Source organism: Oncorhynchus kisutch, linkage group LG17 (genome assembly GCF_002021735.2).
Source record: "Oncorhynchus kisutch isolate 150728-3 linkage group LG17, Okis_V2, whole genome shotgun sequence".
NCBI lineage: Eukaryota > Metazoa > Chordata > Actinopteri > Salmoniformes > Salmonidae > Oncorhynchus > Oncorhynchus kisutch.
The window spans coordinates 73,103,177-73,118,634 of NC_034190.2; the positions used below are offsets into that span (position 1 = coordinate 73,103,177).

Consider the following 15,458-nt stretch of genomic DNA (forward strand, 5'->3'; position numbering starts at 1 on the left):
TAATTGATGCTGTGTTTGACATTGCTTCTCCTTTGTCATTGCCTAGTGCTATGACAAGTTATCAAATGATCAGTACCGGATAAGCCTATGAGAGATTAATGTACACTATAACCCTGTGAAGAGTCAAGGGCATGAAGGAGTCCTTCACATCTACTATATGCTGTTACAATCCAGTGTGGTCATTAACAATATGCATCCTGTTTCTTGAGTGCTGTGCTTGCATTGTGGTGTTGTGTGAGCACATAGGCTATCGCTAGCTGTAAAGCTTGATATATAATTTATAATTGTCAAATAATAATTACTGATATACAATGTCTGACAGTAATAATGTTTGCCAAATCAACATGCATTGGGCGCATGCATAAACCCATTGCAATTTGGCTGTGCAGTGCCATTTTCAGTATTCTGCATGTGTATGAAAAGTATAGATGAATGCATCAACAGTAAAATACTAAATATATATTTGCATGATGTCACCTTGATGAAAAGTAATAAATCCTAACACATTCCTATTTCAATTAATAGGCTACTGCACATCTGGTAATAAAAATGTATAGATCAAAGATACAATCTGTAATTGTAACAGCATGACCCTGCCACTTTGTTTGGTAAACTGATGGATGGAAAAGTAACCAATTTGACAAAAATGATCCCATTATTTGTTGTTCAACACCAGCACGACGTTAGAGAGACATGACGTAGTGTTGAGTACAGTCTGCACTTCTCTCTCAATAAATGAACAACCGTGAGATCTCGGCCCCTCCCCATTAAACGGGGATTTAACCGCGGGACCTCATCTAAGACCTGAAAAAGATTGTTATTTCCGCGGCTGCCGACACAGTGATCTGTCCAGTCTTCAACGTGTTTTTGGCAGGAGAGTCAGAGAATAGCTACCTACATCAACTACAGCAGCCTCACAGGAAAGTCCAAGAGAAATCCGCTATGCCCGTGTAAACTGCTTCTAGGGTATATATAGGCCTATCTCATTCATTCCAAAATTGGTCCATCAGTGCTTCTGAATTGAAGGGTTGTAGCCACGTCCTATGATATAGTTGCTTTTTTATATATATATACATTTAAAAAAAGGTAATTTCAGCAAGCAACTTTTTAGCCTAATTTCTAGGCTATTCTGTGCGTGGATGACATTCAGATTCTGAAAAAAGTCCATAACCCTACAACTATATTTAAATTATGTATATTATCTGTAAATCTATTTTTGAGGTTGTTTTACAATCAGAATCGTGTAAAATATAATTTTTAACTGGCTAATTCGATTGATTGCGCAGGGGATGCAGCAGCCAATTTGGTCCCTCCGGCGGCTTTGTGTTTAGAGCCGTAGGAAAAAAACACTGAGCCAGTTTTTAAACGTCTAACAATCTGAGAAATGTCTTTAAAGTTTAAACGAGCCTGAAGTGATGATCAATAGATTAAAACATATCTAAACGATGTTGTACGTCTTCTGAACTATGGATAGCAACACTTGAACACGGTATTCCGGAATGTATTTTCCTCTGGGGAAAATAGTATATTCTATTCAGTTGTGTCTAGCCTAGGCTATTGCACGTGTCTGAAGCTATCATCTATGCTATGATGTGGTATTCTTCTAAGCATTGTATGCTCTGCTCTGCACTTAGATCATTTGATCTGGATATGCACAATCATCTGGATTTACTCTATATGCACAATCATATATATATATACACACACACACTATATATATATATATATATATATATATGTCCCGCCTTGGTCTTAGTATTTTGTGTTTTATTTATTTCTTTGGTCAGGCCAGGGTGTGACATGGGTTTATTTTGTGGTGTGTTTTTGTATTGGGGTTTTAGTAGGTATTGGGATTGTGGTTGAGTAGGGTTGTCTAGCATAGTCTATGGCTGCCTGAGGCGGTTCTCAATCAGAGTCAGGTGATTCTCGTTGTCTCTGATTGGGAACCATATTTAGGTAGCCTGGGTTTCACTGTGTGTTTGTGGGTGATTGTTCCTGTCTCTGTGTTAGTTGTCACAAAATAGGCTGTATAGGTTTTCGCGTTACGTTTTGTATTTTGTTCGTTTGTTCTTCTTCATTAAAGAACATGAGTAACCACCACGCTGCATTTTGGTCCGTGGTGCGTAACTGGCTGTGGGGAAGTCAGGCGCAGGAGAGCAGAAATGGGTAACAACTGGTGCACTTTAATAATGCACAAAACAAGCTGTACCCAGAACAACAAAATACGGGTAAAATAACCCCTCGCAAAACCAGACATAAGTGCACATGCCCATACAACAAACAATCTCACACAAAGACATGGGGGGAACAGAGGGTTAAATACACGACAAGTAATGAGGGAATAGAAAGCAGGTGTGTGGGAAAACAAAACAAATAGAAAATGAAAGGTGGATCGGCGATGGCTAGAAGACCGGTGACGCCGAACGCCCCCCGGACAAGGAGAGGACCCGACTTCGGCGGAAGTCGTGACTATATATATATATATATATATATATATATATACACACACACACACACAGTGCCGTGAAATGGTATTTGCCCCCTTTCTAATTTTCTTTACTTTTACTTTTTTTTATACTGAATATTATCAGATCTTCATCTTTTGAAATTTTGGCCAGCAGCATACCACCCTGCTGGATGGGAGACCACTGCTGGCTTGCTTCTGAAGCTAAGCAGGGTTGGTCCTGGTCAGTTCCTGGATGGGAGACCAGATGCTGCTGGAAGTGGTGTTGGATGGCCAGTAGGAGGCACTCTTTCCTCTGGTCAAAAAAACAACAACAAATTATCCCAGGGCAGTGACAGGACACTGCCCTGTGTAGGGTGCCGTCTTTCAGATGGGACATTAAACGGGTGTCCTGACTCTGAGGTCATTAAAGATGCCATGGCACTTATCGTAAGAGTAGGGGTGTTAACCCCGGTGTCCTGGCTAAATTCTCAATCTGGCCCTCAAACCATCACGGTCACCTAATAATCCCCAGTTTACAATTGGCTCATTCACTCATTCATCCCCCTCCTCCCTGTAACTATTTTCCAGGTCGTTGCTGCAAATGAGAATGTGTTCTCAGTCAATTTACCTGGTAAAATAACAGATAAATAAAATCCAAAACCTAATATTACATAAAGGGAACCAGCAGCAATACAGGACTCTTTTTTTATAATCTGAAAACACATATATGTTATTTGCCCCTCTTATACTTTCCACCAAATCTCCCTCTTCAAAAATACTGCTTTAAAGCAGATAGATATTCCAATGTTATTAAAGTAGCTAGCTAATGCAATATTATTAAATCAGCTAGATAATCCAAGGTTAATAATCAGCTAGCTAATCCAATGTTATTAAAGCAGCCAGCTAATCAGATGTTATTAAATCAGCGAGCTAGTCCAATGTTATTAAATCAGTTTGCTAATCCAATGTTATTAAAGCAGCCAGCTAATCAGATGTTATTAAATTAGCTAGTTAGTCCAATGTTATTACATCAATTTGCTAATCCAATGTTATTAAATCCGACACTGTTGAAGTCGGAAGTTTACATACACTTAGGTTGGAGTCATTAAGACTCGTTTTTCAACCACTCCACATATTTCTTGTTAACAAACTATAGTTTTGTCAAGTTGGTTAGGACATTTACTTTGTGCATGACACAAGTAATTTTTCCAACAATTGTTTACAGACAGATTATTTGTATCACAATTCCAGTGGGTCAGAAGTTTACATACACTAAGTTGACTGTGCCTTTAAACAGCTTGGAAAATTCCAGAAAATGATGTCATGGCTTTAGAAGCTTCTGATAGGCTAATTGACATCCTTTGAGTCAATTGGAGGTGTAACTGTGGATGTATTTCAAGGTCGACCCTCAAACTGAGTGCCTTTTTTGCTTGACATCATGAGAAAATCAAAAGAAATCAGCCAAGACCTCAGAAAAAAAGTCTGGTTCATCCTTGGGAGCAATTTCCAAACGCCTGAATGTACCACGTTCATCTGTACAAACAATAGTACGCAAGTATAAACACCATGGGACCACGCAGCCGTCATACCGCTCAGGAAGGAGACGCGTTCTGTCTCCTAGAGATGAACGCACTTTGGTGTGAAAAGTGCAAATCAATCCCAGAACAACAGCAAAGGACCTTGTGAAGATGCTGGAGGAAACGGGTACCAAAGTATCTATATCCACAGTAAAATGAGTCCTATATCGACATAACCTGAAAGGCCGCTCAGCAAGGAAGCTCCAAAACCGCCATAAAAAAGACAGACTACGGTTTGCAACCGCACATCTGTACAAAGATCGTACTTTTTGGAGAAATGTCCTCTGTTCTGATGAAACAAAAATAGAACTGTTTGGTCATAATGACCATCGTTATGTTTGGAGGAAAAGGGGGAGGCTTGCAAGCCGAAGAACACCATCCCAACCGTGAAGCATGGGGGTGTCAGCATTGTACTGTGGTGGTGCTTTGCTGCAGGAGGGACTGGTGCACTTCACAAAATAGATAGCACCATGAGGAAGAAAAATTATGTGGATATATTGAAGCCAAATCTCAAGACATCAGTCAGGAAGTTAAAGCTTGGTCGCAAATGGGTCTTCCAAATGGACAATGACCCCAAGCATACTTCCAAAGTTGTGGCAAAATGGCTTATGGACAACAAAGTCAAGGCATTGGAGTGGCCATCACAAAGCCCTGACCTCAATCTTATAGAAAAGTTGTCGGCAGAATTGAAAAGGTGTGTGCGAACAAGGAGATCCACAAACCTGACTCAGTTACACCAGCTCTGTCAGGAGGAATGGGCCAAAATTCACCCAAGTTATTGTGGGAAGCTTGTGGAAGGCTACACAAAACGTTTGACCCCAGTTGGTGTACTTTTGTCCTTTCTTCTCATGTGGTATGGATGAAAAGGTCCCCACATGAGTGCTACATGCAGCGTGTTATCCCTCTTTCCCACCCCATTTCCCTCCTCTCCCAACCCCAAAATAGTTGACTTGGAGCACAGCTAGCGAGACAGACTTCCTATTCAGGCAAAAGAGCGTGGCACAGAACCCAGAAATATGGGTCAACGGTCCCCGAACAGTCTCCCAGTTTCTTCACAGTTACATACATGCCAGTTCAGAGCCACTACTAAAACAGGGTCTGTGTAGAGTTTGTGGAGCTCTCCTCTTACACGTAAGGGTTTTTCTGACAGCATAATTGCAGCCACATTATGCAACATTACCTCTAGGGAGTTTATCATTGCCAAGAACCAGTGAGAAGGGAAAGGTTGAATTTACTGTGCACATAGCATGAGAATAAAGAACATGAATGTGCATCTCAGGATTCCAGATAGCAATGTGTGACAATGCAATTTTACAGTGGACTTTATCCCTTCGGTCTGACTGGCAGTCACATTTTGAAGAATGTCAGTGGGTCTGGAGAGTGAAAAAGCCTTTTCTGTATTTTATGTTCTGTATTTTATTATCGCCATCAGTGCCCCAACACATGGCCCTCTGTGACGAGTGATAGGGAACAGACTATTTCACAACAGATCCAGACGACTGCCTTCCTCCTCTTGTCCTCCTTTTGGAAATCATGTCAAAGGGCATGGTTCTTCACACACATCCAACGTAACCTCATCGACTTATCATCAATGTCAATATATACACCCATTTATTGTGGACACCCATAGGCTAAGGCACTGACACAGGAGGTCTGAGGCATTAGGACTTACACAAAGCTATCTGTACAATTTTGTTTGATTAGGAATTAACCGAATACTGCAGCTGGGGCTTTCCAACCAATAAATGGGTAGCCACAGAGATAATTTGATTGATCTTTATGGGGGAGGTACTTAACATCAAATAATTCTCATTGGATACAAGTCAACCTCTCCTGATGGTGTTTAATGTACAAGACACTTGACACAAACCACCCAACCACACATGATGGTCAATGTTGAGAACTTGTTCTCAACTAGCCTACCTGGTTAAATAAAGGTGAAATAAAAAAATAAAAATGTTCAGCAACCAGACACTGGACACAAACCAATCAACCAAATGCACATGATGGTCAATGTTCAGCAACATGTGTGGTGTTAGTCTAAGCACCCTTTATTATTCATTGTGGAGTTGTCAATTCCAGAATATAAAAGAATAGTAGGCAATACAAGTTTCACTCTTAAGATGAACTATTTGCCTAGTTCAACTTTTGCAGGTAGATGAGACCCACAAAAGAGGGTCAGGACTTTCACCGTTGACATAATTTAACTTATTTATTTTTCTGATGGCATGTCAGTGTAGAACTAACAGGCCACACTCATAGCAGTGTTTAAAAGCAGCAAGATCAATGAGTTTCTGTAGTTGTATTACGTAGCATCATACACTGTCAAGCTGACACTCAGGGCTTAGTGATGACTGCTTTTCACGTGATAAGACTGCAGTAATACAGTAGCCTATTCAGCACTACTACACTTAATAAAGATGCAGTCCAGGATCTTAAGTACTTACAAATTCGTAACATATCATACAAATTGGAATTCATAGCATATCATATTTTGCAGGATGTAGCATATCATATGAAATGGATGACGAACTACACAATTGTGCACAATTTTCAGAGACCCCTTTTGCCTCGTGAGCGCTAGTTTCAAAACTACTAGCTGAAATTATACAAACCTCTAGAGCATCACTTTAACTTGTCCAACCACACCATTGCATCTATGTTGCATGACCCAAACACATGTGACTCACGTGATATTACTTGCACAATATATTTTGGCAAGATGGAGGTTTTCGATGACCTTGCCTTTGTACCCACTCCTGGCTGTTTCTAAAACATCACTGGACAAATGCCAATTGCACCAGACATTGAAGACATTGCCTCAAAGCAGTTGCCTCCACCACTGCACTTACTCTAAACACCCATCGTCATGAATATTCATCATTTGACACTATGTGGGAGTTGACATGGATCCCATTGTGTATAAAACCCAGCACATCTCATTGCATCTTCGTTTGTGGATGCTCGAACTAACACGAAATCTAAGGAAATCATTTAACAGGTTCCTATACAAGTAAGTATATTAAAATATTTTCTGCTCTTTTCTGTGGACTCTTCATTCAATCTAATTTATAATTATACAGTGACATCTACATGGTCAGAATATTATTTGAGATATTTTCACTGATATATTACTTAATGCATTATGATGATCATAAAAGGATCGGCGGTCAATACTAATCATTTAGCAAATGAGTTATTTGTTCTTTGCAGAGCCATTGAATAGCCTATTAATTATTAAATGTATTTTTTTTCTCCATAGACTCAACTTAAGACAATGGAGACTATGAACGAGATCATTCCTTTCGCTAAAGAGATCCTGAGCCAGAGGCCCAGTCGGGGCATGATGAAGGTGTACCTGCTGGGTTCTACCCTGGCATTGTTTGGAGTGGTCGGTGGGCTGGTGGAAACGGTCTGCATGCCATTTTGTGATCAGGAGCCATTAGACGAGGAAATGATCAAGCTGATCACAGAGGAGAAGAAGAGGCAAATGCTGGAGCCAGAGATAATCACTGACGAGCCTGATGTTGTGGATGAGTTGCAAACAGAGATTGATGCTAAGAAGCCACTGGAAGGTCGTCAGAGGAGGGCGTCTATCAGGTCACATGCCTGTTGAAGATGCACTGCAACTCCTTCTCATGTTGATTGAACTCTACACACACTAATGAAACCAACACTTAGAACACAAAATGTTGTGAAATAAGCTAAATCCACCTGGCAATCAAAAGGGATTGCACTTGGGGATTTTATCATGATAATTTGGCCATGTTTAGGGACACCTTGACGTATTAGCAATGAGAAAAGAAGAGACTTGATGGATGGATGGACCGATGCAACAACAGGCTACAGTTATGACTGGCTGCTGGGCAGCAGAAGCTTTATGACTGATTGAGAATTTGTATTTTCTTTTGGCGACCTAATAAACCTATTTTATGTTATCACTGGGTCATGATGTGTTTCATGTCAAACAGTGTTTTGAGTAACCTAAGGTAGCCTGCCCAATAATGTATATATATACCCTAGATGACTGACAGGGGGCTCTGTTTTAAGGCCACTGCGCAGGCATTTTTGTACTCCTCCACTAGTGTAAAAAGTTATAGAAATGCATTTATAAATGTCTACATTCATTTTTGCCAAGTATATTCTATTACAGACACCTTCATGCATACGTATTTGAATTGAACATAAATAAATATTATATAACATAGATTTTTTTAGAGGTCCAATATTACTGTTCCCACTACAAGAAAGAAATACATAAAAACATGTCATTCTGTCCTTGAAACATTTAATTTAAATATTGTAAAATTCCACCCATTCCATTGAAGGACTGCTCCTTCTGAGGTGTACCAATATGGAGGTCAGTGGCTTCAAAGCCTATCATTGGCCGATACATAGCATCAGCAATCCAATGTTTATATACTATAGGTTTCAGAGAGGACACACATTTTGAAAAGGGACATGAACGCTGAAGGAGGTGTAGTATATGGCCAATAAGAGGACTTTTCTTATGCACGACGCAAAGCAGATTGCCTGGACAGAGCCCTTAGTCGTGGTATATTGGCAATATGTCACAACCCCAGAGGTGCCTAAATGCTATTATAAAATGGTGACCAACGTAATTAGAGCAGTAAAAATACATGTTTTGTCATACTCGTGATACACCACGGCTGCCAGTCAACATTCAGGGCTAGAACCACACAGTTTATAATTGCTTTAAGACAGTTCATGCAGTAGGTGGCAGCAAATCTATTTTATACGCAGAAACTGCCTGTCCTGCCGGAAATGACGTCAATGTTGTTTTTCTGGCTGTACCTACATAGCTACAGTAACGTTAGCTAGATAATTTATTAGTTAGTCAGAAAGGCGTAACTTTGTGTAACTGTAGCTTTTTGATAGCAAATAATCACCATATACCGTGCAGATGGCAGACCCTGCGGTGATGGCGGGTGGATTCAGTGCTGTAGTAGGGGTAAATAAAATATTTTGTCATAGCTATGTAACGCCGTTAGCTAACTAGCAAATTAAGAGACGCTATAATTTGGGGGGGGGGGGGGGCTCATCAAATGAAAGCCATTCACTAGCTAACGTTACGTTGTAGGTGGCTGACTTGCTGTTTTATAATATATAAACTGGCGTTGACGTCAACAATGCTGACTAAACGTATAACTAGCTATTGTAGTTTGCTATCCCTGAGTGAAAGGGTTTTCTCACCCACCACATATGTTTGTTTTACAGCGTTCAGGGGGTGGTAAGGCGACGTCCAGTCCTGCAGAGAACTACCAGCTTGCCCGGCGTCGCACCCTCCAAGTGGTGGTGAGCTCGCTGCTGACAGAGTGTGGGTTTGAAAGCGCAGAGAAGGCGGCCGTGGAATCACTCACTGAGATGATCCAGAGCTGTATGCAACCATTGTTTTGTTGTTTGTTGTTATTGAAAATGTTATACATGTTTTCAGTTTGGGATTAAACTAAGAATAACCCTTTGCTGGCTTGAATTAAACAACAAGCCATGTCAAGTCACTAGGATTTTTAAGAAATATTCACACATGTCTGTATTACTGACCACTAATTGGTGTCTATTCCCTATGCTTTTTGAGACATATCTGAAGTGGGACGTTGTGCCAAGGCGTACTGTGAACACACAGCCAGAATCACGCCCACCCTTTCTGACACTGTGGTCACACTCATTGAAATGGGTGAGTTTAACTTCAGGAAAGATGCTAAAGAATTGCAGCTTGAAAATGAATTATTTATCTCTATTTAATCATCAAATTATCAAATTATCTCTCATGTTTCACCACAGGTTTCAATGTGAACACTTTGCCAGTGTATGCCAAGAGATCACAGAGGATGGTTATAACTGCCCGTGAGTATGTCTTTACTGTTAGTATGTCTTTACTGTTAGGAATCATTTGGTTGTGTTTTTGAAGTTCTTAGGTAACATTGGCCTCTCGAGTGGTGCATCGCTCTAAGGAACTTCAGTGCTAGAGCCGTCGCTACTGACCCTGGTTCGTTCCCAGGCTGTGTCACAACCGGCAGTGATTGGGATTCCCATAGGGTGGCACACAATTGGCCGAGCGTCTTCCGGGTTAGAGGAGGGTTTGGCCGAGGGGTAGGCCGTCATTGTTAGTAAGAATTTGTTGTTAACTGACTTGCCTAGTTGAATAAAAATACATTTAAAAAACATTAGAATACGATATGTAAAAAAAAAAAATATTCATGGAGTGCCATTGTTACAACTATGAAACAGAAAGCATATGTGTTGGAACACAGTAAGTTTATTTTTATAACGCCCAAAAAATACCCCAAACACCAGAACGCACAGTCAAAATACACGCGGTGAAAACATCAGTTGCTTAAACACCATTATAAGTGCCAAGTGGCCTTAAATAAATAGTGAAACTCGACACAAGCAATTATAATTATAATGAATGTCGATATGACAGCAGTCAAAAATAGTCAATTATTGTCAACTCGTGCTTATATTGTGTGCATTTCTATGCAATGGCAAAAGTTAGATTCCTAACATGGCGACGGAAGAAATGACACCAGTTTTACGGGCGCCCAACCAATTGTGCTATTATGTGATTCTTTTTTTTGCGTTATTTGTAACTTATTTCATACATAATGTTTCTGCAACCGTATCTTACGGCAAAATAGAGCTTCTGGGTATCAGGACAGTGATCACGCACACGACATTCTCCAAACACCCGACAGGACCGACATCCCCGTTATTTGCAACATGAAGCAACGCAGGTACAGAGGACAAAGAGCCGGATGCCTGGTCAGGACCCGGAGAAGGCGAGTGGGAAAGCTACCGTTACTGTCAATACTACTCACCAACGTGCAATCATTGGACAATAAATTAGACGAGGTACGATCACGAATATCCTATCAATGGGACATCAACAACTGTAACATCCTATGTTTCACGGAATCGTGGCTGAATGATGAAATGGATATTCAGCTGTGCATATTTGTAAACAACAGCTGGTGCACGAAATCTAAGGAATTCTCTAGATTTTGCTCACCTGAAGTAGAGTATATTGTGATAAATTGCAGGCCACACTACTTACCTAGAGATCTTTCAGCTATATTTTTCGTGGCTGTTTAGTTACCACCACAGACATGCTTGCACTAAGACAGCACTCGGTCAGCTGTATAAGGAAATAAGCAAACCACTCACCCCTAGTGGCCGGAGACTTTAATAGGTAGCAACACATCTGCCACCACCACCCACCCCTCTTTTCATCATATATGCATAGTCCTATCATATCTACACCATATCTACATGTAAATACTAACTCAATCAGCCTGACTAACCGGTGTCTGTATGTAGCCTCACTACTTTTATAGCCTCGCTACTGTTCTTTTTCACTTTTTTTAACTGTCGTTTTATTTCTTTACTTACCTATTGTTCACCTAATACCTTTTTTGCACTATTGGTTAGAGCCTGTAAGTAAGCATTGTTGTATTCAGTGCACGTGACAAATAAACTTTGATTTGATTTAGTTGTTATCCCTTGTCCTAACTGTTGACACAATTTTTGTAACTTTTGCTTGACATACCTTTTTTGTAATTTAGCAGACGCTCTTATCCAGAGCGACTTACACTAGTGAGTGCATACATTTTTGTAGTGGTCCCCCGTGGGAATTGAACCTACAACCCTGGCGTTGCAAGCGCCATACTCTACCACATGAGCTACACAGGACCTTTCTTTGGTTGTAGTGCGTAATCGTCTCCGTTTTTCTCTTTATTGTGTTCCAATAGTTTTGTCGTTCTTCAGCACCGTTGTAACAACAGCAGTGCTGGTGCTTTAAAAGTTAACTTTAAGAGGACTGAGATCAGTTATTTAAAGAAGACTGTGAACACCCTTGGACTAGAACACAAAACACAAGAACACTATAGAGCACTAGTGACTGGTCCTAGAATGAAAGTAATTGTGATGCCTAGTTGCCTACCTGACAATTTGTGTGTATTTTTCAGCTCCAGTAACGAATGCTCCTGTGATCCCGAAGGCCTTGATCGCTGGACAGAAACGCACTCATCCCTCCCACATACCCAGCCACTTTCCTGAGTTCCCTGATCCCCACACCTACATCAAAACTCCAGTGAGTTAACCACACTTCTTAGTTTTCCCAGCCACAAACATCTTAGTATTAATACGCTTTTACACTTTTTCCAGTAGTCTAGTGAAAAGATTTGAAAGATGAGTGAGTTTCCTCCCTGTTGTCTTTCTGTCGCAGACGTTTCGGGAGCCTGTGTCAGATTACCAGGTGGTGCGAGAGAAGGCAGCCTCTCAGAGGAGAGACGTGGAGCGAGCTCTCACACGCTTCATGGCCAAGACCGGAGAAACACAGAGCCTTTTCAAGGATGACATCACTGCCTTTCCTTGTGAGTGCGCGCTCGTCGTTGTGGTCACACGTGATTCTGTTTCTGTTATACGTTTCCCTTCATTCTTTCTCAATCTGTAAAAAAAGTTTTCAGTTCCCACTAATCTCATTTCTTACTACAGACAGTGTTATGGGCCTGTGTTTGCATTGGTAATATAACTTGTGCCTTTGTTATTGTGATTGCCAGTGATCGCAGCGCGGCCCAGCTCCATCCCGTATCTCAGTGCCCTACTGCCTTCAGAACTGGAGCTGCAGACTTTGGAGGAGACGGACTCCTCTGAACAGGATGACCAGACCGACAGCGAGAACACGCCAGGCAACAACCTCAATGTGAGTCGGGGACAAGGGCCAAGGGAAATATTTAACCCAGAGTTATATTATCTGCAGTTCAATGTGGTTACGCCTATACAGAATTAACCTATCATGAGGAAAACCAAGGAAAACCTGCTTTCCCTGACAGACTGCCCAGGTGAATCCAGGAAAAAGCTATGATCCCTTATTGATGTCACTTGTTAAAACCACTTCAGTCCGTGTAGATGAAGGGGAGGAGACTGGTTAAAGATGAAGGGGAGGAGACTGGTTAAAGATGAAGGGGAGGAGACTGGTTAAAGATGAAGGGGAGGAGACTGGTTAAAGATGAAGGGGAGGAGACTGGTTAAAGATGAAGGGGAGGAGACTGGTTAAAGATGAAGGGGAGAAGACTGGTTAAAGATGAAGGGGAGGAGACTGGTTAAAGATGAAGGGGAGGAGACTGGTTAAAGAATGATTTTTAAGCTTTGAGACATGGATTGTGTATGTATGCCATTCAGAGGGTGAATGGGCAAGATGTAAGTACCTTTGAATGGGGTGCTCAACAGTTTCCTGAGTGTATCGAGTGGTCCACCACCCAAAGGACATCCAGCCAACTTGTCACAACTGTGAGAAGCATTGTAGTCAACATTGGTCATTATCCCTGTGGAACGCTTTTGAAACCTCCAATGAATTAAAGCCGCTCTAAGGGCAAAAGGGGTGGGGGGCGCAACTCAATATTAGAAAGGTGTTCCTAATGTTTGGTATACACAATGTATATTCAACTGTAGCTGGTGTTGATTGCTACATCCTTATTGGGATGACACTGTTAGTATCCATCTCTAATATGGAGTCCATGGCAAGGCTAGTTGTAAATGAGTTTATATTTCTTAAATTATGTTCATTTTTCTCATCTATACCTTTATTAAAATGTAGGATGATCCTGGAGCTGATAAGGAGAATTCCATGCTGCCCCCTGGGGGTGTGGTTCCCTCAGTGAAGGCCAGTGAAGAAAACATGATTGACAATCCATACCTGAGGCCGGTCAAGAAACCCAAAGTGAGGAGGAAGAAGTGAACGTTTACTACACTTAGCTACTAATTCTGACTTCTATCTGTCAGACACAAAAAAGGGTCAATTGTAAGAAGCAGTCAACAGTTCTGTGCCTCTGTGAGAAGTGGACCCACGTGGACATCTGGATTAAGGGACTCTCACCTGAACTTTCTACAGGGCAAATACTGCTCAATATGACTTTCTTCACTAGTTACTTTCATGAGAAAACAAACATTTTGCTATTCATTTTTTTTCCAGATTTGTGGAGTGGTTCTGTCGTGAAAGAAAATGTAACATTTCCAAATTATGAGTTCAGTCATTAATAAATAATGAGTAGGAAATCAATGTTTTGATGACACATTTTAGCCAATCACCAAATACACATGAGGGCAAAAATCCGGAAACTTTATGGTCTACTTTGTATACCTGGAGAGAATGGTGAATATCTATATTAAAGCGGATATATAGAAACACTTTATTTATGCTTGTATCAGGTTGACCCCCTGCAGAGTCAGGAGTACAACAACTGTAGATATGTCCTTTGCTTGGCAAACTCCTTGTCACAAAGCAGCTATGTAAGACAAACATGCAATGGCATTAGATGTTATTGCTGAAGATACATTTACAAGAATCTCTGTATTACTTTGTATAGTAATGCAAAGTAAAATAACACACCTCTGTCCTCAAGGCTTTCCTCTTGAGTCTTGGGCAGTCTACCCCAGTCTGAGGAGCCAAAGTTCATAGGCTAAAACACCTTCCGGCTCTGAGTAGTATCATGAGCATATGCCCCGGGGCTGCATCAGAAAAAACAGCTGTTAGTGGTCAATCTATTTGAAGGTTGATACATGCAATGCATTTATACAATAGATAATCAGTGTTTTCCTATCATGGACAGTTTGGAGAGTGCCATTGCCAATAACCACACACTCACCCTGGGTTGGAGTCAGCTGTAACAGGCTTGGTCCTGAACCTATTTGTGGTGTAGTTGAAAGGGGTTCTTCCAAGAGGGTACTTTACACCAGGTTCTGTCCTGCTGATACTTCTGAGGGGAAGGAGTGATTATCTGGGTGGTGGGAAGAAAACACATTAACAGAGAAGTGTATTCAGAGACCTGAAGATGTACAGAAAGTAGAGGTTACAATCTGCATCACTCTCTGGTCTCTTCTGTACATCACACAGAATGGTAGCAACTTGATGGGACAATGACCAACATTAAATGCTTCACAATTCAAATGTATTTTGTATTATTTTAACTGGCAGTTTGAGTAGCTTCTGCAATGCATTAGGTATTACAATGCTGAAAACAAACAAATTGGTTTATTTGAAAACAACAGTATAACAGGTATAGTGGATAGAGGGTTGTTGAAAGAACATGACAGTATAGGATTGAGAAACTCACAACATGATTGTCATAGCAGCTGGGGCCAGGTGTGGGGCTCCCTGAAATGACAGGTCGTTGCAAAGCCGGTTAGGTGCACAGGTTTGAAATGGCTTCCTCTCTTGGTCGCTGCCTAATGCGACGCTTCGCAGGGGAGCTATAAATTAAGCGATAAGCTCCCAACATTTTTATTGATGCAAATAGATAATCACTGCGACATGCAATGTGGACTGATGCTAATAATTGTCCCTTCATCCTGCGCTGCCTTGTTTCTGTCTTATGTTTACCTTCTTATCGGGTAACAATGGTAACCAGGTGAATGGA

General features: G+C 41.0%; 2 protein-coding genes across 3 annotated transcripts; both read left to right on the forward strand.

Moving 5' to 3' along the window:
* Positions 1 to 6,948: 6,948 nt before the first annotated feature.
* Positions 6,949 to 7,961, forward strand: LOC109908587 (G0/G1 switch protein 2-like). Its single transcript, XM_020507254.2, has 2 exons — positions 6,949 to 7,036; positions 7,286 to 7,961. Exon 2 carries the CDS (start codon positions 7,301 to 7,303, stop codon positions 7,637 to 7,639), a length of 339 nt encoding a protein of 112 aa, XP_020362843.1. The 5' UTR covers positions 6,949 to 7,036; positions 7,286 to 7,300; the 3' UTR covers positions 7,640 to 7,961.
* An 848-nt stretch (positions 7,962 to 8,809) lies between these two features.
* LOC109908263 (transcription initiation factor TFIID subunit 8-like) lies at positions 8,810 to 14,989 on the forward strand. Of its 2 annotated transcripts, none has more exons than XM_020506860.2 (8): positions 8,810 to 8,995; positions 9,262 to 9,421; positions 9,620 to 9,718; positions 9,826 to 9,888; positions 12,009 to 12,133; positions 12,269 to 12,416; positions 12,603 to 12,745; positions 13,640 to 14,989. In XM_020506860.2, the coding sequence occupies exons 1-8, from the start codon at positions 8,948 to 8,950 to the stop codon at positions 13,778 to 13,780; spliced, it is 927 nt and encodes a 308-aa protein (XP_020362449.1). In that variant the 5' UTR covers positions 8,810 to 8,947; the 3' UTR covers positions 13,781 to 14,989. The 2 variants fall into 2 exon arrangements, with proteins under 2 accessions (XP_020362449.1, XP_020362450.1); XM_020506861.2 differs by having other exon boundaries at positions 9,632 to 9,718.
* The last annotated feature ends 469 nt before the right edge of the window (positions 14,990 to 15,458 follow it).